This window comes from Propithecus coquereli, unplaced genomic scaffold, assembly GCF_000956105.1.
Source record: "Propithecus coquereli isolate 6110/MARCELLA unplaced genomic scaffold, Pcoq_1.0 Scaffold134, whole genome shotgun sequence".
Lineage (NCBI taxonomy): Eukaryota > Metazoa > Chordata > Mammalia > Primates > Indriidae > Propithecus > Propithecus coquereli.
In genome coordinates, this window is record NW_012137636.1 from 5,455,707 (window position 1) to 5,480,512 (window position 24,806).

Consider the following 24,806-nt stretch of genomic DNA (forward strand, 5'->3'; position numbering starts at 1 on the left):
GGAAGGAAAGCTCCGCGAGGGGGGCGCGCCCGCGGGCTGGCCAACGGGCCGCTGCCCGCGCGCTCCCGGGCGCGGAAGGGGGCGAGCGCGCGCGGCGGGGGCGGGGCGGGAGCGGCGAGCCGGGCGTCTCTCGGCCCCGGGCTGACGAGGCGGCGCGGGCGGGCGGCGCGGCTCCCGGGGGAGGAGTCTGGCGGTGGTCGGGCCCTGAGGAGCGTGCGGCGGCGCCCGCAGAGGACGCTGCTTTCCGCGCTGGACGGACCGATCAAGGGAGGGTACGAAGGGAAACCGGAAGGAAAAGGAGCCGGAGGCGAGACCCCGGCCCCGGCCGCGACGGGAGGGCCACGCCCCCGCCGCCGCGCCTGAGGGGCCCAGTGTGTTTGGGGCCGCCGGCTGGACAGGATCCCAGCCCTCGAGACCGAGGGACGCGGGTGAGCAGGCGTCGCCAGCGCCAGGCGGGCGGGGGAGCTTGCGGCGACCTGTGGAGGGATTGGGAGAGTAGGGCTGCGGAGGGGGGGCTCGGCCCTTTGTGGCGCGGCGGGCGGGGGGAGGCGGCGGCCGCGGCATCTTTCAAACCCGAGACGCTTCCGCCGCGGGCGGGGAGGAGCGCGGGCGCCGGGCGCCGCCCTCAGCACCCAGGCGGCCCCAGTGCGGCGAGGCTCTGGCCGGTGCGCGGGGAAGGGGCGGCCCGACGCCGTCGCGGGGGCGTTTCCGGCCCCGGCGCTGGGGCGCCTCCGCGGCCGCGGGTCTCCCGGGCGGCGTCCCCGCTTTGCCTCGCGCCCGCCCTTGCCGAAATAAAGCTGTTTCACTCAGCGACTCGCGACGTGGTGGGCCTAAGGAGGACAACCCCTGCCTTACGTATTTTTTTCCCTGGTACATCTGAAGTAACCAAGGGAGGTTTAGATTTACAGAGGTCTTGTTATGGTCTACTAACGATTTTAAAAAGAAAGCAGAAACTGCCCTTTGAAACGGAAAATTGTGTACGTGTTTACTTGGTGAAATCGTTAACTTAATTTGAACTCGACCACCTCCTTCTCTTTATGAATAAAAAAATTGTGGAATAGAAGACTATCTCCGAGTTTGATGCGGGACATTTATTTTGAGTGAACGTCTCTTTCCTCCTCTGGTTTAGCCATCTAAAATTTTTTTTTACCGATCTCAGAGAGGAATATCCATTCCACGGGCTACAGATCCCTAGAATTGTCTGCTTCCACGCTGGCCCTTGAAATATGAAAAGAATTCAAAATATAAAATTAACTTTAAAAGGGTATGTTTGTGTTAACTATCTTCTATATCAATTAGCCTTATGAAAACATAGGGGACAGGACTGGTCACGTGTTGTTTATACATGAATCTGTACGTCTGGCTCACCGAGCATTCACCATTCAGAAGCCCTATTAGCAGTGTGCACTCACTAAAATTATATTTTGTTCCATAGAGGCAACTATGGAATTTTTATTCCTCCCTTCCTTCTAGGGTGTGAATTTTTGCGGAATTTGGGTAGTATGGACTTCAAATCTGTTGGAATTGTGAATGACTTACTTTAGTTAACCTTTGGTAGGACTTTTTTCCTGATATTTTTTTCAGGACTATTTTTTCTGACCTAAAGTTAAATTGAAAAGGCAAGGCAGTCAGTTGTTTTCCAATCGCGATGATGTGGAATTTTATTATTTCCATCTGGCTGATAACTAATGTTAAGATTGCTTCTTCCCTTTGATCTTTTGTTGGTCTAGTGCTTATTGAAGCCCTTTTAGATTGGGCCCTGAAATCCTCAAGAGGTTGTCATCTGTCGGTAACTCTGGGGTACTAGGGCATTTTTGTTGAGCATGCTCTGAAGTCCACACGTTTCCACATAGTGCTGTTTTCTCTATACAGTTTTGTGGGAAGAGTTTATAAATGCTGTAAGTTTTGTCCACTTTTTGTTCCTGTAAGGAGTAGTACCATAAAATCTGTTAACTGTAGTTATTTACAGGGCATGTAAGGAGATGGGAGGGAATAGAGATATCATAGTACTTATATCCATGCCTCTCCATAGATTTTCTTCCTTCTGGTTAGTGGAAATAAGATGCTTCATAATGTCTAAATATTGAATACTGAATGTGTTTAAGGTGCAGGGTAAATTCCTATAAATTTGAGTGCAGTCTTAAAAGTCAAAAGATACCTTGGTTTCCCCAAAGATTTTACACATTTATTTAGAAAAGAGTTGGTTTTGTTCCTTGCCCACATTCCTGACAAGTGGGGCCAGGAAGAAGGGATTGGTCCTAATATCACAAAATACATCAATGAACAATTCAAAGTCCTTTGTTATGTCTCAGTCTTAACAATTTCAGTTTTGTAGAGTAGACCAAGTGATATGTGATAACTCATGAGAGTATTAGAAATGATAGGTTGATTTCAAGTAATTTTTTAGGTATATGACAATTACTCCTGGTTCTCTTGCCAGGAATTTGCAGAACCTAGATTCTTTGTGGGAAGAAGGGATTATTGTAGGAGATTTGGAGAAAATATAGTCATTTAATGAGAGATTCTTCCTTTGCTCTCGTACCTCTGGCAAGTAGTGACTTGTAGTAGCTTCCATGGTTAAGCAGGGGTTTCTACGAAGTTTATCTCAGTTTATGTTCATTTTTTTTTAAAAGAACCAACTTCAGTACTCATAATCATTGTTAAGTGGCTATGTTCTTCATGACCTCATATATTAGCATTTGAATATCTGGGAAATGTTTTCTCCTACAATTGTGATTGAAGAAATCATTGACTTAGTGGAAAATGAAGTCCCAGTGAAAAAGTTTGAGTCAATTTCACATTAGTCTACCTCTGCCTGGCTTTATTAATAAGTCGCTGTGCAGAGCTGAGAGGAAAAAAGAAAAGTGATATCCAAAATAAAAGGACATACTATACTCATAATTATTCTGTCACAGGTGGTGTTGCCTTTATGTTCTTGTTTAAATTTTTAAAAGTCAAATAACTTATTAATCACAATGTAGTACAGAAGCTTATACTTGTGACCTGAATTTACTTGGGGTGCTGAGCATAATTAACCTGATGGAGCCATGTAGTCTTTTCAGTGTGGTTGGAAAGAGAAAACAACTGGGGAGTAGACCTAAGCTCTGAATTTGGAGTAATGGAAGCTATGCTGAAATTTATAAAACTTGATACATTTTTCAAAAGGCAAGGTGTGTTGTTGTTTTTTAATTGATGCTTGTCACAACTCCAGAAAATTCTATTTGTGTAGCAGTCGACAATCTAAAGACCAAATAGTCTTTTCCAAATACTCTCAGCTGTCAAGGTTGTTTTGATCACTTGAAAGCAAACTGTTTCTGGCACCAATCTCTTGTCCTCCCTAAGGAGAAGCCTATCTCATTGAAGTGAAAAAAGGCTTGTTTTATGACTGGTGCTTTCCTGGTTCTCATTTAGTTTTTTTACACTGACATGAGCCTTCTGGAGATTAGTGTTTATTGCTCTAGTTTGTTTCATGATTTGTACCATCTAAATAGTCTGTATAAAACATACACATGTATCACCACATCAAATTGTACCCCATAAATGTGTATGCTTACAGTGTGTCAATCAGAAAAAACAAAGTATCATTCAATATTTTAGAACATTTTGAATTCAAATTTCAAATCAGTGTCAAATATTTGCAAAAAAATATTACCTAAAAACTTTGAATTTCTCTTATCCCAAATACCATGTAGCCAGAATGAAGAGAGAACTGTATTTGGAGTGCTGAGACCTTGTAATTGGGATCTCTAGACCTGGTATAGGTGTGGAGTTAGGAGAGTGCTACAAAAGTTTCACCAGAAGGCTGAGGCAGGAGGATCGCTTGAGCCCAGGAGTTTGAGGTTGCTGTGAGCTAGGCTGACGCCACGGCACTAACTCTAGCCTGGGAAACACAGTGAGACTCTATCTCAAAAAAAAAAAAAGTTTCACCAGATAATTTCAAATATTTACATAGTAGTGCAGTGTGTCAGGTACTGCTCCAAGTATGAAATTTAATCCTCAAAGAATCCATTGAGTTCTGTTTTTATCCCCATTTTATAGAGGAGCAAACTGAGGCACAAACAGTAAATAACTTACAAAAGTTCACACAGCTAGTAAGTTGTAGAACTGGGCTTTCATCCCAAATAGTTTGGGTTCATACTCTTAATTTTTTCAACAGTTGACATCCAGAATGCCTTGGATATTTTCCAATGAAGCTTTTGATCTCTATTGACTTTTGTAGCATTGGAAGTTGTAGCACCTTCTAAGATAGTAATGTACAATTTGAAAGTGCTTTTTTTGGGGGACAGAGTCTCGCTCTGTTACCCAGGCTATAGTGCCGTGGCGTCAGTCTAGCTTCACGGCAACCTCAAATTCCTGGGCTCGAGTGATCCTCCTGCCTCAGCCTCCTGAATAGCTGATTCTACAGGTGTGTACCACCACACCCAGCTAATTTTTTTTCTACTTTTTTTAGTTGCCCAGCTAATTTCTTCCTATTTTTAGTAGAGATGGGGTATTGCTCTTGCTGAGGCTAGTCTCGAACTCCTGTCCTCAAGTGATCTTCCTGCCTTGGCCTCCCAGAGTGCCAGGATTACAGGCATGAGCCACCACGCCTGGCTGAAAGTGCTTCTTGGGGATGAATGATCTTTAGCTCTACTGCCCTTCCTAGAGGGAGACCTCTTTGTCACTCTTTCATCTTTCTATATAATTTCTTTTTATTTTATTTTTGATTGGCAAATAATAATTGAATGCATTTGTGGGGTACAGTGTGATGTTTTGATTTATGTATACATTGTGGATTGGATTAAGGTAATGAACATATCTGTCTCTTCGTCTACTTTTTTGTAGTGAAAACATTTAAAATCTCTTAGCAATTTTGAAATATGCAATATATTATTATTAACTATGGTCACCAGGCTGTGTATTAATAATAGATCACTAAAACTTATTCCTGTTAGCTGAAATTTTGTCCCTACTGTATAATTTGTCTACAGGCCTTGCTTGTTCTAAGCCTCCTCCCCATCTTTTTATCTTTCCTTAATTTTTCATCCACAGCTTGGTAATTACTGATTGGTCTCATTTTCACATTCAGCAGTTATTTAATCCTTTATTCTTTCCTTGATCCTTTGTGTCTTGCCTGGTTAACATTGGAAAAGTTTGCTTTGCTTCTGCTTGTATTTCTGTAACTATTCAGTGGGAGAGTACTATAAATGACACACCTATACGAATTAAAACTAGGTTTCAAAGTGAAATTAGACATATGTTTGGAATTATTTTCTGTAAACATTTCATACCTTTCTCTAATTAATCTTGGATATTTATCCCTTGCTATTGATACTTTGAATCTGTAAAACAAATTCATCATTACTGTTATATCTTTAGGAGTATTACATTAGTGTTTACTTTGTGTAAATTTCCTTTGCAGATACGCTTTCAGGCATATTTTGACTCTTGCAGCCTGAGGAGTTGAACACCTTTTTTTTTAAACTGTCATTTTAATTAAAAAAATTTTTTTAAGGGACAGGCTCTCTGTTGCCCAGTTGCCCAGGCTGGAGTGCATTGCCACAGTCATAGCTCTCTGCAGCCTCAAACTCCTGGGCTCAAGCAATCCTCCTGCCTTAGCCTCCCAAATACCTGGGACTACAGGCATGTACTACCATGCCTGGCTATTTTTTTTTTTTTTTTAGTTTTTTGAAGAGATGGGGTCTGACTATTCCTGGGCTCAAGCGATCCTCCCACCTCTGCCTTCAAAAGTGCTGGGATTACAGGTTTGAGCCACTGTATCCAGCCTATACTTTTATTTTATAGGAAAGTGAAGTGATAAATTCAGACAACCAACTTAAACTTGTAGAATAGACAGAGTAGTCTCTCAGTATCCATGGGAGATTGGTTCCAGGACCTCCCATGGATACCAAAATCACAGGATGCTCAAGTCCCTGATATAAAATGCCATAGTATTTGCATCTGACCTGTGTACATCCTCCCATATACTTTAAATCATCTCTAGATTACTTATAATACCTAATACCATGTAAATACTGTGTAAATAGTTGTTATACTATATTATTTGGGGAATAATAAGAAAAAATGTTTATATGCTCCATACAGACACAACCATCCACTTTTTTCCCCACTAATGGATACAGAGGGCCAACTGTAACTTGGAAGTTGGATTTTTTTATTTACATTTATGATTTTATGGTGAAACTGAAAAACCAAGCTAGATTTGCAAAAATTTGCTTTGTAATCACATTGATTATTTAAGGGAGGAAAACCTATTGAAATAATTTTTTATAGGCAGTGTTTCAGATTTTTAAGTAGAATTATTTGTTACTATTAATATCCATTACTCCTGGTTTAACACATTGACTGCCACACTAGAAAAAAAATTTTTCCTTGGGGCTATGGTGTTTTATTACGAAAATAGAATAAAAACTTTGGAAACAAAATGATCCTTTCTACTTTAATGAAAAATTTGTTGTTTTTTATTGTTTTCTGTGCGTGAGTTATATGCAACTCGAAAAATAGTTCTCGCAGCTCCCAAGGTGTAGAGACGTGAGTTACATATACTTCACAAGGCCCCGGGCTCAAAACCAGTGTGAGTTAAATACAACTCACATGGCAGTTAATGTGTTAATCTTGACAATTATTTAATAATGGGATGTTTGTTTTGAAACTTTAATGTGATAGAATTTTCAATTAATAAAAACTTGGAGATTTGAACATCCTAGAGAAAATGTATTAGAAGCAGAACTTTTGGTTTACCTTTTCTCTCAATCTCAATTTATACATTTTTGACTTATATAGGAAGTCCTTCAATTTAAAAATAAGTAGGGCTTTGTCCCCTGATAATTTCCAGAAAGTTAGTGGGTAGACAGTAGAGCAAAGGATCTCATCCTGTGTGTAGCATGGCTAACTTTTTCTTTACTATTATTCTCTGCCATCAGGCAAATCAATCAAGAACATTGAACTGAGCCCAGGACTTAGAAAAAGGAGTAAGAATATCCATACTTTTTATATCAAAGTACATTGCACTTTTTTAGATTTCTGAATTCCATTATATTTTGTTTGCTTGACTCCCGTTTAATTCCTGTACTAGTTGGCATTTTTCACTGGGGAATGTGTTCTAATGATCAGCTTTAAAATAGAATAGTTTCCTATTACTCATGGAGCACCTGGTACCAGGAATTGTGGCACATAACAGGGATTTCCCAGTCTCTGTCCCTTGGCTATTCTATTGAATCCATGTGTCTACTAAATGTCCTTACACAACCATTGTCTTGCACATGTCTTCTGTTTTTCGAATATATGTAGATATTTTTGTAGTTGATAAAAATAGAAGCTAAATGTTTTGAATCTTATAATAGCTTTTTCGCATTATGGATTTTTTTCCAACAGATGATTTTGGAAAGGAATGTCTTTTTTTTTTTTTTTTTAACCTTAATAAAGGGTACTCACATAAGATAAAGACAATTTTTCAGAAGTCCACTGAACTAGCAGGAGTTAGAGAAAGCAGTTGCGTGATTAGGTAAGAGATGTTAGTATATTGGTTGAGAAGAAAAGTGGAATATATACAGGTTAGATTAACTAAGGATTATATTTAATTCAACTTTCAAGAATTTGTGCTTTTCTTTGTTTTTGTGGTCTGAAGGGAAAACATTCTAGCAAAAACTACTTGACATACGTATTTTAGTAGTTGACTCTTTTTTTTTTTTTTTTTTCCAGACAGGGTCTTGCTCTGTTGCCTGGGCTAGAAGGGGTGCAGTGGCATCATCATAGCTCACAGCAACCTCAAACTCCTGGGCTCCAAGTGATCCTCCTGCCTCAACCTCCCAAGTTGTTGGGACTACAGGCACATGTCACCATGCCTGGCTAATTTTTCTGTTTTTTGTAGAGATGGGGTCTCGCTCTTGCTCAGGCTAGTCTTGAACTCCTGGCCTCAAGCGATTCTCCCACCTTGGCCTTCCAAAGTGCTAGGATTACAGGTGTGAGCCACCACACCCAGCCATTGACTCTTAATGTTATATTTCATCAAGAAGCAGTCTAAACCAGAGATTTGTACATGTGGCCTAGAGCCTGTTTTTCTAAATAAAGTTTTATTGAAATAGTCATGTCCATTTATTTACATACTGTCTGGCTATTGTCAGGCTGCAACAACAGAGTTAAATCTGGGACAGAGACCTTATGGCTCCCAAACCCTAAGCTGTTTTTCCTTTGTGATGAGAAGGGAGAATAGTGGAACTTTTGAAATTTAATTTTTTTAAATGGGGTAATCATTGCATATGTTAATAAAATCCAGAAAGTTTAAATAGATCCTCATTGAGTTTTTCCTTCCTCACCAGTGTGAACAAATGTTAGCAGTGGGGCTGAGCCCCAATTGCCTTTGCTCATTTTACTTGTACTACAGTTTTTCTTAGGATAAAGAGTAAAATTTCTTACACTCATGTCTCTATTAAAAGTTTGGAAGTGAAAGATCAAGACAACCAGATTTCAAGGAAAATGTTTCTTATACCCAGCTTGCTTCACTCATTTGCCTGCCTCCTTTGGCTTTTAAGTTTGTCTAGAATAACTGATTTTAAAAACACCATTGTTTTTAAATGACAACTAATTTTGGCTGTGGTCTATAGTAAGAGTAAATGCACTTGGTGTTTCAGAGCTCTAGTGGTTGGCATGTCTTAATCTGAGTACTTAAAGTGCAATGATTGGCACTTAATAAATATTCAGTAAACATATGTTACATTAAATTTAAGTAGCCATTAATTTATAATAGAAAATTAAGTAAACAATTTCCTTGATACCTGAGAATTACTTAGTCTGAGGATGGTAGGATCTACAGATAACAGGATATGTGACTCTTGGAAGGTAATTTTAGATATAGAATGATATATAAAATAATATAATTATTGAAAAGAGAAAATTTGCAAAATGTGTCAGCTTACTTGGTAATTAAGTAATATAGCAGACTTTGTGAAATGTTTCAGGGTATTTATGATGTTCGTTTCAAGTTTTGTTTTTAGCAGAGAAGGAATCTTGTTTTAGAAGACGTTCATGTTGTGGGCATTTGAAGGTTGTTGGTTGTTCCTAAATTTTACAACTTTTCACGTTTTTGATTAATACATTTTGAAGTCACATGTTTCCAGAGAGGTAAGATACTTAATATTTTAAAGAGTAACTTAGTTTTTCTGCCTATTTTAAGGTAATTTTTATGTAAGGTATCTCTCCTGGAAGAAAATGTACCCTGGATTACAAAAGAAGGTGGTAAATAGGGGAATCTAATAAAGCAGTATTTAATGAGTTGGCTTACTGTGTTTTCTAGAAGCAGACTTGAGTTGTTTTAATACAGTTTTATCCATATGATAAAAAAATCAAATCTAGCAAAACCCAATCATAACAAATGGGGCCCAGAAAAAAAATCACTGCAAAAAATCAAGTCATGTCATTATAAGGTTAATAAATGACCAGAGTGAGCCTGTATAGTTAGCCTGCAAGAGATTCTTTGGTCCAGCAGTATGATCTAAATCCATCTTGGCCGTGGCCACCATTTGCTGTCACCTGGTTTAAACATGGATGGGGACAGTTTTGGGTCCTGCAGCTAGGGTTAGGTCTTTCAGTTAATTAATGCTGCAGTCCCCGTGTTAGGGACCAGGCCACAGAGCTCCACTGCAGCAACACCTCCAACCCCTGACCCCAGTCTGTGGAAAAATTGTCTTCCATGATAATGCGTATATTTCTGTAAGATATATTTCTAGAATTAGAATTGTTATGTTAGAATGTATTAAGTGTTTGCAGTGCCAAATATTATGTCTTTTATAATACCTGCAATTCTGAAATTCAAAAAGTTCTGAAAAATCAAATTAAAAAAAAAAAAAACTCCTTGCTAGCAAAACCTGACCTGAAGTAACATCAGGCTATATATAGTCTTTATTTTTCACACTATTCATATTTCCCTCAGTGAAGCTAATGCATTCGATTATGCAGTGTGCCCAAACAGAGTTTTGTAATATATGTTACATGTGTGCCACATTACCTCTACAAAAATCTGCGAAATTCAAAATTCCAGAACATATCTTGTCTCGAGAGTTTTGAAGAAGGGATTATGGGTGCATATCAACTTACTCCCCTGTGTCAGAATTCTTGTTTTCCCACACCCACATTAACTTGCTGCATTATTAATATGTGGAAATAGCCAGTGATTTTAGGTATTATTAGCCTTAGAGGTTGTAGTAGTAGAACTTAGATTTATAGTATAACATACAGTTCTGGAAGAGCAAAGTCATTACCTTAAATGACTCAGTCTCACACTGCCTTTGCACCTGTTTTAGTTACTTCCATCGTTAACTTGGCTGGAAACTTGACAGTCTATATCAAGTTAGCAGTTCATGTAATAGTATAGTTTGGCAGAAAGTATATGTGATCTCTTTGACATAGTGGATGGATGATATTTTGTGAGGAATAATCTTAGTAGTTCCAATCATGGTCATATTTGTAAGTTTCATATAAAAACCACTTGACTTTCTGGTTATGGGAACTAAGGGCCATCTCATAAGAAAAGATGTGGTAATTTTTGTACTTAACATAGTAGGAGCATTCTACTAGGGTTTTTCCTCTTATTTTCCTGATTTGTAATTCCTTTGCCATATGTCGTAAATACTGAGTTCCAAATAACATTTTATTTGGCTGGAATTTTTTTTTTTTTTAATGAATGGTATGTAGTATGACTAAAACCTAGGGTGTTTTTTCCTTGAGTGGTTAGCCAGTAATTCCAATATGATTTGTTGTAATAAGCCAGTCTTCCTAATTTGAAATGTTATGTTTATCATATCTAATTTCTTATGTGTACTTGGGTTTATTGTAGGTTTGTTTTAATATTCGATAAGAATTTACTATTTGATAAGAATCTTGAGGGGAAATTTGCCCTTTCTCCTTCTCAAATATCTTGGCAAATTTTGTGCATTCTTCCAGATAAATCCCCTGTAAATAGGATTTAGATTGAATTTGTATTAAGCTTACATATTAATTTGGAAAACATTCATATTTGTATAATATGGACTTTTCTGTGTAGGAATACATATCCATTTAATTATGTTTTATGATTTTTTCAATAAAATTGTATGCTCTTATTCATAAAGATGCCTAGGAAGGAACCTCTTTACAAAGAGATAAATTACACATACTTCTCTCACAGGATTGAATTGCAAATTTAAAAGTAGCTTATACTTTGAAAGTAAACAATTTGAATCTATTTACCATATAGTTTAAGTAATTTAAATTAAATATGAAGCCTTTGTGAGTGTATTTAAAATATATCCAGAGAATGAGAATCTCCATGAAACAGAGAAGACATTTTGTTTTGTTTTAGGGTTTTTTCCCCCCTTAATTATGGTCATTTGTTGCTATTAAACAACTAGGAGATCTGGCTTTGATGCTAAATTATTGTTAAAGAACTTAAAAATATATTCTTAGGCCAGGCACAGTAGCTCATGTCTGTAATCCTAGCACTTAGGGAGGCCGAGGTGAGAGGATCACATGAGCCCAGGAGTTCGACACCAGCCCGGGCAATAGTGAGACCCCATCTCTACTAAAGATTAAAAAATAGCCAGGTGTGATGATGTGCACCTGTAGTCCCTGCTACTCAGGAGGCTGAGGCAGGAAGATAGCTTGAGCCTAGGAGTTGGAGGCTGCAGTGAGCTATGATGACACCGCTGCGCTCTAGCCGGGACAACAGAGTGAGACCCTGTCTAAATAAAAAACAATAAAATACATAAGCAAGCAAGTTTATTCATGTGTTCCTTATTATCTGGGGTGTTTATATTTTGTATAGGAGGCAAAAAGTTAACTTAAAACTACAAATGTTATTTTTCTTAGTCTGTTTTTTATTTTAAATGTAGTACACTTTTTAAAATGTTCATTTTTTTCGTGTTTCATTTTTATGGTAATGTCTGAAGTTGAACTTCAAATAAATATGATTTATATTTAAGGCTGCCATTTTAAACATTGTATTCTAAAAATGTACTGGCCTAGATATTCCAACTGAACTTTTTTTTTTTTTTTTCAGTTACTCCACAGGATCCACTGAACATAGGATGTTGCCACAAAATCTACCTCGTGTATTTTTCTTTCACTCGTGAGCTGCACAATTGCAGATTTAAGCAGGATGTCTGCAGACTGTGTTGAAAAACTCTGAAGAACCTAATTAACACAGGATGACCTAGGAGTGATTCTCAGCCTAAAACAAGATATTATTCCTTAGTGGATGTGTCAGTCTTCGTTCTGAATGCTGCAGATAACAGCAAGTAGAGTCTCTCCTTTATTTCTGAAGTATTCACTTGACCTTCTATCAGTAAGACGGACTTTTCTAATCTGTTCCGGGAGATATTAATGGAATACAGTCATGTCCACTCAAGACGAGAGGCAGATCAATATTGAATATGCTGTGTCCTTGTTGGAACAGTTGAAACTGTTTTATGAACAGCAGTTGTTTACTGACATAGTGTTAATTGTTGAGGGCACTGAATTCCCTTGTCATAAGATGGTTCTTGCAACATGTAGCTCTTATTTCAGGTAAGTACTTTAATCTTGATTAGTTTGTAATTACAAATGTAGAATGTTTACTTATTTTAATAGCAGTTCTTTTAAATATTATTTAAATTTTTAAAAAACTCAGATCCCTTAATGTTTTGCTTAAGTTTTCTATTCAAATCATGTAGTACTTTCCAAATCAGATTCTTGCATGTGTAAGTAAAGGACAGATGAAAGAAGTTTTGTAAAGCTTTAAATATAGGAAATTAGTTGAAATCAGTTAAGGTTAAGTTTTAATGTTGGGGAGGCAGAAAGATTCAGAATATTCTTTGTTTTCATTGAAAAAGAAAAACGAGGTAATTTACTTTTTGAGACTTTAAAATACTGCATGTAGAAAACAGTGATCCTTGTATATAAACTAAAGAGTTAAAATAGGCTCAATAATAATTTTTAGAGGATAATTTGTGCTGTTTATACCTCAGACTTTTATTTCCTTTGCCAAAATATTTTTTTCTTTGTTACTGTTATCATTTGTGATATCCAGTTAGCGTTACCAGACTCCTTTCCAGATTTAAATATTTAATAATTAATAACATTGTTGGTGGCCTCTATGCCTCTGAATTCAGAAGTTGATTTAGTTATTTATAAAGCTTACTTTACATGTTTATTGTCTTTTGCATTTCTGTAAGTTTCATGAAAAGAATAGAAGCTAAGGCATAGAAATTGCTTTATTTGTCCTCTGCCCTTAGGTTTTTACTTAATGTTTGAAAGGGACAGGGTGAATAAAGATGAATTAAATGTGGACCAGTATATTCCTGTATTAGTAGCCATAAGTAAAGATCGGCAGTTAGTTTCTGCTGCTCTTTAGTGGTAGCTATACACAGGACAGACTTATAATCTGACCTTTTAGGGGTAACTTACTTTACACAAAGGTATAGAAACTTCACATTCCTCAATGTAGCCCATCCCATGATGACTGCAGAACCTAAGGCCCAAATGTCAGTTGCCTTCACTGTGCCTACAATTTTTGTTTCGGGTTAAGCTGTGGATTTTTCATGCAGTTTCAGACACCGATGACAAGTTAGAAAGCTTACCCTGTTTGCAGACACTGGTTCTAAAACCTAGTTGATCATCAGAATCCTCTTGGAGGATAAACTGAGTTTCTTAGATTTCAAACCCAGAAATTCTGATTCATTGAGTCAGGGTTATAAAATCAGAATTGATATATTTTAAAGCTTCCCAAATGGTTGTGATATCTGATTTTTCCCCAGATCCATTGTCTTATCAGGTGATATTAGAAATTCAAGGTTATAGGTTCAGTAAATACCTGGGTTCATTAGCTCTCCTTTCCCCCCTTTTTTTCTTTAAAGAGACCGGGTCTCACTATGTTGTCTAGGCTGGGCTCAAACTTCTGAGCCAAAATGATCAGATCCTACTGCTCTCAGCTTACCTCTCCCTTTTGATGACTGTTAATTATAAATTGATTATCCATTATTAGAGCTTTATGTCTTTTTTTTTTTTTTTTTTGCATGGGGCGGGGGGTGGTCTTCTGGTGAGGACTGGAAAACCTGCTAGACATTATGTCTCAATTGTGGGTTTTCAGAATGACATTTGTAACCATAAGAGTAGAATCTTCTGTGGTAGTAACCTTAGCAGACATCATCTGATCTAACTTTGAAACCTCTGCAGAAATTCTTATCTTTATATTTTCTGCATTGTCATCATCATTACCAGAAAGCAACACATGCATTTATTTAGATGTCTTTTTTTCCCTCGTTAAATTTACTTATGTTATCTTTTAAATTCTTTAGCCATGAGATTATTATTTATCTTTAACTGATTGGGTTGAGATTGGTTTTCCTGAAGACCAGGAAACTTGAATCTTTCATTAATATTACAATCTTAAAGATAACACAGTCCTTTCAAGGCTGCCATTACTTCATTATAGCTAGCTAGTTCCCTTCTTTAGCTTCCTTGTTTGTTTTTTTTTTAGCTTCCTTGTTTTTCTCAGAGAATACAGTCAGCCCTCCTCTGCATCCATGTATCAACCAACTGGGAAATAAAATATTTGGAGGAAAAAAAAGATGATTGTGTCTGTACTAAACATGTACAGACTTTTTTTTCCTTTGCCATTATTCCCTATAAAAAATACAGTTTAATAGCTATTTATATAGCATTTAAATTGTCTTAGGTATTTTAAGTAATCTAGAGATGATTCAAAGTATACGAGAGGATGTGCATAGGTTATATACAAATACTATGCCATTTTGTATAAGGGACTTTGATCTTTTCCTAAGTGTTCTTCACCTGGATTCTGCTGTCGGGTTTGTAGATTGCAAGATCTTTGCATATAATGCTATTACAGATCTTTACTATTCGAAATTTTGCCTTTGAACTGGATACATCATTCTTTGTAGTTTGAGTTACCAGTTCCATCCCACCAAGAATCTATAGATATTTCTGAAAAGTAGTTTCTGTTTCTTGGTAACATTTACAGTTCATTTTAGACCCCGAATGAGAGAATTGTTTGAGAATTTACTCAGCACTTCTACAGTGTTACTTCAGCTTCTTACAATATTATGTAATTCAGTATTTGTTCTTTCTTAAAAATGTCAGTTTAAAATTTTCGTTATACACCTGCCTAGGCTTCTACTTATCTGTAGTCTTCAGGAAGCACAGCTTCTTTGCAGACGTTTGTCATTCTGGTGTCATAAACCATCATAGTCTAAAATAACCAGTCTCAGTATCATATGTATAGTCACCTATTCCCCTGCCCTACTCCCTTTTCCAAAGTCACTATCTTCTACTGGAATAAACCAAAAAAACTACTTGAGCCCTAAATCTTGCATTTTTTACTCAGAACTCTTACAGTTCATTTTCAGGTTTCTTGTGATTATCTTCCATTTTTCCATGCTAGACTGATGAAGCTGGTAGCAAATAGGTGGTTTTGTTTTGTTTTTTGGCGTTTTTGAGACAGAGTCTGCTCTGTCACCCAGGCTAGAGTGCAGTGGCGTTATCATAGCTCACTGCAACCTCAAACTCTGGGCTCAAGTGATCCTCTTGCCACAGCCTCCCAAGTAGCTGGGACTACAGGCACGTGCTACTATGCACAGCTAACTTTTTTATTTTTCATAGAGATGGGGGTCTTGCTCTTGCTCAGGCTGGTCTCGAACTCCTGACCTCAAGCAGTCCTCACACCTTGGCCTCCCCGAGTGCTAGGATTACAGGCATGAACCACCTTGCCCAGCCGCATTAGGTGTTTTTAAAGAATGTCTTGGATTTGCTTTTCAAGAACACTTTGTGGCTCTCCATTATCCAATCAGGTTTATTTGTGGCCATCCCGTATCCTTCAGTAGGAAGTCATCAGCCATTGTCATTCTTTTTTTAATCCTAATTGAACTCTACCTTAGGTTGGTCATTGGGATTCTTGGGTGGACTTTTCTTAGAGTTTTTTAGTTTCCCTCATGTAACTTACCCATCTTTGACCCATATCACCTTGTAGATGAGTCATGGCCCACTGCATTAATGCCTGACCTCCAAAGTTCTAATATTAAACTGATTATTGTATTATTTCCATTGACTCAACTACCCTTACTTCAAATCAAGTATATCCAAAATTTAACTCACCTTTTTCCTAGAACAAACTTTCCTCCTTGGCTTTATGATTTTTCTCTTAGTGGCTACCAATATTTTTTTCAGGTACTTGAAAATAAGTAGGTTTGACTCTTCCGTGTCTACTTCCTACTCTCTCCCATTCCCTGTGTTCAGAAAATCACCGTATCTTGTTGGCTCTTGGTAATAGCTTTTATATACATTTCTGCCACTCTCGCTCAGGTTGTTCTTACCTCTCATCTAGATTATTGCTGTAACCTCATTATCAGTTTTCCTGTCTCCAGCCTTTGGCTCTTGAGGTCTGACAGTGTAGCATATTCATCTTATAGTACATTTTTGTCATGTTAAATGCAGGCTCAAAACCCTTCAGTCTTCCCGACTAACTACAAGGAAAAGCTCAGACTCCTTTGTCTCATTTAAAAACTATGATCTGTTACTCATCTTTCCAGTTCATTTTCTGGTCCTGCATGAGTTCTTTTGTTCAGCTATGCCCCTTGAACAAATGGTTCTTATATTCTACCCTATTTTATCCATTTTGAATGCCTTCCTTACCTCCTTGTCCTTGAGGGTAGTGACTATTGTGATACCTGCTCTTGATCACTATATGCAGGGGCTTTTTCTCTTTTATGCGTGCAGTAATATTATCTCTTAGCTGTATATGGACATTCTACTCTGTTTTCTCCACAATACCAATTGCCTTTCCTGCATAGTTTCCTGTATATAATATGGTTTTAGGAAAATGTCCTGTATATTTTTAGGAAATTGAGTAAATGAAAAAAAGTTTTTGGTTTTTTTTTTTTTTTTTTGAGACAGAGTCTCACTCTGTTGCCACAGGTAGAGTACAGTGGCATCATCATAGCTCACTGCATCCTCAAATTCCTGGGCTCAAGGGATCCTTCTGCCTTAGCCTCCCAAATAGCTGGTGCCTATGACACCATACCTGGCTAATGTTTTATATTTTTGGTAGAGACGGGGTCTTCCTTTTGCTCAGGCTGGTCTCGAACTCCTGGCCTGAAGTGATCCTCCCACCTCAGCCTTCCAGAGTGCTGGGATTGTAGGTGTGAGCCACCATGCCTGTCCAAGTAAATGAATTTTTAACAGCTTTATTGAGATATAATTTATATACCTTAAAATCCACCCATTTTAAGTGTACAATTAAATAAATTTTAGTATATTTATGGAGTTGTACAGCCATTTCCACAATCTAAATTTAGGGCATTTCCATCACTTTGTGCCCATTTATAGTCACTCCCCCTTTTCACATGCAGCTCTAGGAAACTACTAATCTACCTTCTGTCTATTTCTTTTTTTTGGACATTTTATATAAATGGACTTGTACAATATGTGGTCTTTTGTATTTGACTTCTTTCACTGAGCATAATGTTTTTGAGGTTCATTTATGTCACAGTATGTATTAATACTTAGTTCCTTTTTATTGCTGATAATTATTCCATTGTATGAATATAAGGAGTAAATGGAATTTTGATGTTTTCACTCAAAATGGCATAGTGGAATAGTCTGGTATATCTTTGGCACCAGAGTATATGCTTTTCTGTTGTCTCCCTCAGAAGTCTCCCCTATGAGCAAATACCCTAAATTAACATCTTATTGTCTAGTTTTTCTTTTTAGCTCTATATTTGTTTTACATGAAACCCTTATACTTTATTTTCCCTTCTCTGCTGTAGGGCCATGTTCATGAGTGGACTGAGTGAAAGCAAACAGACACACGTACACCTGAGGAATGTGGATGCTGCCACCTTACAGATAATAATAACTTACGCATACACGGGTAACTTGGCAATAAATGACAGCACTGTAGAACAGCTTTATGAAACAGCTTGCTTCCTACAGGTAGGCATTTTTTTTTTCCTCCTTTATAAACATGAGTTGTGGTTTTTATTGGTTTATTATATGGTTTATTTTGTGAAGAAACATTGTTTCACCAATGATGTCTTACGTCTGTGTAATTTTCTTATTGCAGATTTTCAAAGGTTAAAGATTTTTTCTCTTTATAAAATGTGTAAGGGAAAAACAGACTAGGATTTGATCAGTCAGTAAACCAGTCAGTTTTGTGATGGCAACTTAAATCAGTTAAAAAGACAGGTAAAAATTTCAGATGGTTTCATATTCTGCCTAATATACCTGAGAATTTAGATTTCAAGTAAAAGTAATTTTTATTTACTTTATTTTATTTATTTATTTTTAGAGACAGGGTCTTACTATGTCACCCAGGCTGGAGTGCAGTGGTGTGATTATGGCTCACTGGAACCTCGAACTCTTGAGTTCAGGTGATCCTCCTGCCTCAGCCTCCTGAGTAGCTGGTACTACAGGTGCATGCCAGTATGCACAGCTAATTTTTCCTTATTTTTTGTAGAGTTGGGGTCTCACTGTGTTGCCCGGGCTGGTCTCAAACTCCTGGCCTCAAGCAATCCTCCCAGCTCAGCCTCCCAGAGTGCTGGGATTACAGGCATGAGCCACTGTACCTGGCCATAAAACTAATTTTTAACAGTATTTATTGAATTTAAATGATGCTATTTTTTTGTGTTTAAAGCTTAGATGCACTAATTTTTGATAGTGTTACTTTTCACAGAAGAATTTAAGATTCTTATGGAAATTATCATACTTAAATATTTATAATGGTTATATGACCGTATTTAGCGATCCAGGAAAAGTATTTAAACAAAATAAAACAAATAGTGATGGTTGATATATTTATGTATCATAAACTATTTTACTCTGTATTTTCCTCGTGTTCTCTTTTTAAATTTTAAGAGGAATATGAGTGTTTTTTCTTCCTTCTTTTCCTTTGGAATAACACTTTGTATTTCAGAAAACAAAGTTTCTCCAGAAGGAGAACCTTCAGACCAAAGGTTAAATTTTGGGAGCACAGTTCATGATAGCTCCTTAGGTACTTGATAAATATGTGCTGAATGAATATGAATGACACTGGTTGAATGCCAACACCTGGGTGTAACTCTGGAAACCAGAATATGGTTTCATGCCTCATGTAGTTCCTCTGGAAATTCATGCCTTATGGAATTCCTTCCTTTTTAATCTGTACAGTGGAGTACCCTTTATCTGAAATGCTTAGGATCAGATGTGTTTTGGATTTTTTTCAAATTTTGGAATATTTGCATTTATTTACTGGTTCAGCATCCCTAAGCTGAAAATCTGGAATCCAAAATGCTTCAATGAGCATTTCCTTTGAGTGTCATGTCAACACTCAAAAAGTTTTGGATTTTGGAGCATTTTGGATTAGGGATACTCAACCTGTACTTTTTTTCCCTATAAAATTTTCAGTGTCTTACTCTATCTACAACTCTGGGGAAACTGAAGCTGTGGTAGCTTCTTGGTGCTTTAATATCAAAGGTGTTCACATCCTGATTCCAAACTTGAAAGAGAAAAATCCTTACTGTAAGCATTGTCTGCAGCTTGCAAGTTTTCATTACTTTTTTTTAAAGCCAAGAACTAAAAGGCATTTTTTCAGAATTACTAAGACATTGAAGAATTTTAAGAAATGTGGATTCCAGAACACTTTGTTACTGTAAACACCAACACTGTTCCTTATAATTTTTTCTGCCATGTTAATGAAAGCCACATGCATATGTTTGCCCAGATGTAAAACAGGACTCTGCCTCTTGGACTGGCTCACCCTGGCAAGCCTGAGGTGGGATATTTGATTACCAACATGACTGCCACTGTTAACCATGTGAAGTGATAACATTTTTTTTATGTACAGATTAGTACAGATACTGTACTAATGCTTTATATTTAAGGTAGACAACTATTTCCCCATTTTATACAAGAGAAGACTGAGGCTTAGAGAGGTGAAGCTACTTGCCTAATATTATATAGATAACAAGTGGACAATTTAAGTTTTAAATCCAGGCAACCTAACTTTTCAATGTAAACAGCTTCTAATTAACCACTACAATGCTGAATAAGTATAGTAGGTAGCAGTTTTGATTCAACTAATATATAACTTTCCTTAAGAAAAAACAAATCTCGGAAGCCTAGAGTAGCTAAGATGCGTCATTTAAATGTAGGTAATTTATAACTGCACATAAATGTATTTATTGTTCCTTTGATTTATCTCACCTCTCTAGATGAGAATAGCAAACAATAACTACTGTTACTCATTGTGTATGATTTTCTGGTTTTATATGACTATCTTGTCCAAGTTGAGAAAACCAGAATCTAACAAACAAAATAAAACAAATAGTGATGGTTGATATATTTTTTATACTATGATTTTTATGCTGTAATTTTTTTATACTATGATTTATTTACCTTTTTTTCATATGGTTCTCTCAATTATATTTTTTTAAAGCCTAGAACAGTATAGCTTATATATGAATTTACTTATCTATCCCTTAAGGCTATTTAGTTTTTTAAGTACCTATTTAATGTTGTACTATAGGTTCCTAAATAGGACAGTTAAGTAGGCCACTGGGCAGGAAAAGAAATGCAAAACTATGCATAGTCTTCTACTTTTATTATTACTGGAAAACCTTATCTCTCAGCCCAAACACATGTATCTGAAAATAAAAACTCCAATATGGGGATCTGATTAATATACCTATGTCTTATATAAAAGTAAAATGTGTCTATCCTGCCCTTAACAGCCTTTTCTTCTCATTTTAGGTAGACGATGTGTTACAACGTTGTCGAGAATATTTAATTAAAAAAATAAATGCAGAGAATTGTGTGCGATTGTTGAGTTTTGCTGATCTCTTCAGTTGTGAGGAATTAAAACAAAGTGCTAAAAGAATGGTGGAGCACAAGTTCACTGCTGTGTATCACCAGGAAGCTTTCATGCAGCTGTCTCATGACCTACTGATAGACATTCTCAGTAGTGACAATTTAAATGTAGAGAAGGAAGAAACAGTTCGAGAAGCTGCTATGCTGTGGCTAGAGTACAACACAGAATCACGATCCCAGTATTTATCTTCAGTTCTTAGCCAAATCAGAATTGATGCACTTTCAGAAGTGACACAGAGAGCATGGTTTCAAGGTCTGCCACCCAATGATAAGTCTGTCGTGGTTCAAGGTCTGTATAAATCCATGCCCAAGTTTTTCAAGCCAAGACTTGGAATGACTAAAGAGGAAATGATGATTTTCATTGAAGCATCTTCAGAAAATCCTTGTAGTCTTTACTCTTCTGTCTGTTACAGCCCCCAGGCAGAAAAAGTTTACAAACTTTGCAGCCCACCAGCTGATCTGCATAAGGTTGGGACAGTTGTAACTCCTGATAATGACATCTACATAGCAGGGGGTCAAGTTCCTCTGAAAAACACAAAAACAAATCACAGTAAAACAAGCAAACTGCAGACGGCCTTCAGAACTGTAAATTGCTTTTATTGGTTTGATGCACAGCAAAATACTTGGTTTCCAAAGACCCCGATGCTTTTTGTGCGCATAAAGCCATCTTTGGTTTGCTGTGAAGGCTATATCTATGCAATTGGAGGAGATAGTGTAGGTGGAGAACTTAATCGAAGGACGGTGGAAAGATACGACACTGAGAAGGATGAGTGGACGATGGTAAGCCCTTTGCCTTGTGCTTGGCAGTGGAGTGCCGCAGTTGTGGTTCATGATTGCATTTATGTGATGACACTGAACCTCATGTACTGTTACTTTCCAAGGTCCGATTCTTGGGTAGAAATGGCCATGAGACAGACTAGTAGATCCTTTGCTTCAGCAGCAGCTTTTGGTGATAAAATTTTCTATATTGGAGGATTGCATATTGCTACCAATTCTGGCATAAGACTCCCCTCTGGCACTGTAGATGGGTCCTCAGTAACTGTGGAAATTTATGATGTGAATAAAAATGAATGGAAAATGGCAGCCAACATCCCTGCTAAGAGGTACTCTGACCCCTGTGTTAGAGCTGTTGTGATCTCCAATTCTCTGTGTGTGTTTATGCGAGAAACCCACTTAAATGAGCGAGCTAAGTACGTCACCTACCAATATGATCTGGAACTTGACCGGTGGTCTCTGCGACAGCATATATCTGAACGTGTACTGTGGGACTTAGGGAGAGATTTTCGATGCACTGTGGGGAAACTTTATCCATCCTGCCTTGAAGAATCTCCATGGAAACCACCGACTTACCTTTTTTCACCAGATGGAACAGATGACTTTGAACTGGATGGAGAAATGGTTGCACTGCCACCTGTATAGTTGGGGAGTTCAGGGCGTGCACGCCTGAGTTATGTGTGCTTTGTCATTTTCTTTGCTAAACAAGAGAGGCTATGAAAGAACTAAATATGACTACATAAAAAAAATCTATCTTTGATAAATTTTATTTTTATGCCCTACTTAATATTTGCATCAGTATAATATATATCAGTGAGTCTTACAGAATGATATGCTTCCATAATATGAAATAGATTATTCAATAATTGAGAAACTTTTATGTGTATCATGAGAGCATAAGAATCTGGATTATCTAACATTGTTAGCCCTGTGTATGTACAGTTCAAAATGTTCACTTATAAAAGTAGTTTCCTGTTCCTAGTGTGGTATATCACAAATTGTGCTGAGGTTATTTTAGTACATGTATTTCATTCCCGTGCTTCTGTTCTGAAGTCCTGGAATACAGTTTTTTTTCAGTGTAATGAATTCAGCTGCACTTAACACTAATGTCCATGTTGGTATAGAAATGTCTAAATCCTATACTATAGTTGAGGAAGATCTTCCATAATTTTATGGTATTACACAGGGAAAGCTATGACTGCAGGATCAGTCTAACTATACTATTAGGTGCATGTATTCTCTTTTCACTAACTTATACTTGTCTATCTAGAATACAGGTCTTCTAATCAGCTGGTCATTTACCAGGTGTGGACTTATGTTGCTGGGCTTGCAGTAAGAATTGCCAGCCCCTCATTGTGCGGGTCTGCGTGGAGCTTTAATCAGTAAATGCCTCCACTTTCTGTATTACATTAACATTGGCTCATGCATATAACTACCTGCTGCTGATGTAGTTCTCCATCTTAAAGATTTAGAGTGGGTTAACCAGGTCATTACATCTTAATTTAATAACAAGCATTACTGTAGAGTGATTGTGTATAGATCTGTTAGCTGTCAGGGTGTGTTTTTTTTTTTAACCTGTTGTGTGTGTGGGGTGGGTAGGATTAGGAAGATGAACTGTTCAGGAATTCTCTGCACTAGCTGTGCAGAAGAGCAGATACCTAGCGCTGCTCTGACATTAATCCCAGGAACCACTAGCAGTAGTGGGGCGCCGCCAATCTAACGTGAGCACAGGTGCTTCATGACAAACATTACTAGCATGTTCAACTGCATAATGTTCTGGCACTGTATTTTGAATGACATTAATTTATTAAATAAATTGTATATATTCAATACCTTTTTTGTGATGGGAATGGTCTGTGTGCTTTTTTAATTTTGATTTTACTAGGTCAGCTTAGTGACTTTTGATATAGATTGAGATATATTTTCATATATAGGCTTTCCTTGGGCTAGGGCCTTTCTACCCTGCAGCCATAGTAGAAGCATCTGAGGTTGTACTTTTAAAAGCTTGAGATGATACCTAAACGTCATCCCAAACAAAATGATCCACAGTCTCTGGTGGGAGGATCCAGAAACTATCTTTCGAAGCACTACAGGCGATTCTTTTGTGCAGTCCCAGTTGAGTACCACGGGTTTAGGCCTTAAGTATAGGGGGGATTTGATTCTAGATTACCAGTTTTCCTAGAGCACATCACTGGCCATGTTTACAGACTAACTGCCTCTCCACTGCCTACTGAATGAGTCCAGATTCCTTAGCACATTTAAGGCTCTTTATAATTTGGCTTTAAATTATCTTTACAGCCCTATTTCACATTGTTTTCCCATAAGCCTTATCTTCTAATCAGGCTTTTGCTATACTTTTTTATGCTACTCACTCTACTCAAAGGGTCTTTTCATCCCAACTCTACCTATGGCTGTCTTTCTGTATTGAAGATCTATTTAAGGCAGTTTTTCTTTTTCTTTTTTTTGAAATGTTCCAGATAAGGCAGTTTTTAAATGTTTCCTTGATAACCACCTCTTACCATGTGATGGAAAGAATCCTTTCTCATGTTCTTAGAACCTTGTATCTTGATCTTGTTAATTGTACTGAGCATTCTTATTGGTCTTAACGCTTGTCTACAAAGTGGTTGATGTTTTGAGGGAGGGGATTTTCCTACAGTTTAGCATAGTACACTTTGTATAGTTGGTGATAAAAATGTTGAAAGTATTGAATAGATAAATACAGAAGGCCTTGGAAAGTTTGAAAGAGTCAAACCCAATACCCCAAGTGCTTTATTCTCATTAGTAGTGCCATTAGTCACCTTTTTCCCTCACTCACCTCATTCGTCCAGCTTAGGTCGGTCTTCTTAATACTTCTGCCACTCCTGTGGCAAAACCCTAAACTCCTTTGCCCTATTGTCATTAATTTATGCCTGGCAAAATCTGAACCTTACGTGAGTTCAACTCTAACTTACCTCTCTTTACACCTTCTGAGCACTGCTGCAGAAAGCCACATGATAGCACAGATTGGTGCCACCATGCAGTTTGCAGTCACCATCCTCAACTAGGGCCTCAACTTTAGCAGGCTTGTCCTTCACTCTGAGCAACAATTTGAAACCTCCAATCTCATTAAATCATTACCCTCCCCAGTGCTTCCCCTATTAGCAGATTACTTCTGTTTCACCAGG

The 24,806-nt window shown here is 37.6% G+C and overlaps 1 protein-coding gene across 1 annotated transcript; it reads left to right on the forward strand.

The window, feature by feature from the left end:
- The first annotated feature begins 143 nt into the window (after positions 1–143).
- Positions 144–23,474, forward strand: KBTBD2 (kelch repeat and BTB (POZ) domain containing 2). The gene is made up of 4 exons (XM_012638776.1): positions 144–428; positions 12,032–12,537; positions 17,793–17,958; positions 20,752–23,474. The coding sequence occupies exons 2-4, from the start codon at positions 12,368–12,370 to the stop codon at positions 22,285–22,287; spliced, it is 1,872 nt and encodes a 623-aa protein (XP_012494230.1). The 5' UTR covers positions 144–428; positions 12,032–12,367; the 3' UTR covers positions 22,288–23,474.
- Positions 23,475–24,806: the final 1,332 nt, after the last annotated feature.

Excerpts from the sequence above, each read along its gene's own strand:
- KBTBD2 (XM_012638776.1), top strand. The coding sequence starts at position 12,368 with ATGTCCACTCAAGACGAGAGGCAGATCAATATTGAATATGCTGTGTCC. Across the intron at positions 12,538-17,792 it reads ACATGTAGCTCTTATTTCAG|GGCCATGTTCATGAGTGGAC; the intron begins GTAAGTACTTTA and ends TCTCTGCTGTAG. Across the intron at positions 17,959-20,751 it reads AAACAGCTTGCTTCCTACAG|GTAGACGATGTGTTACAACG; the intron begins GTAGGCATTTTT and ends TTCTCATTTTAG.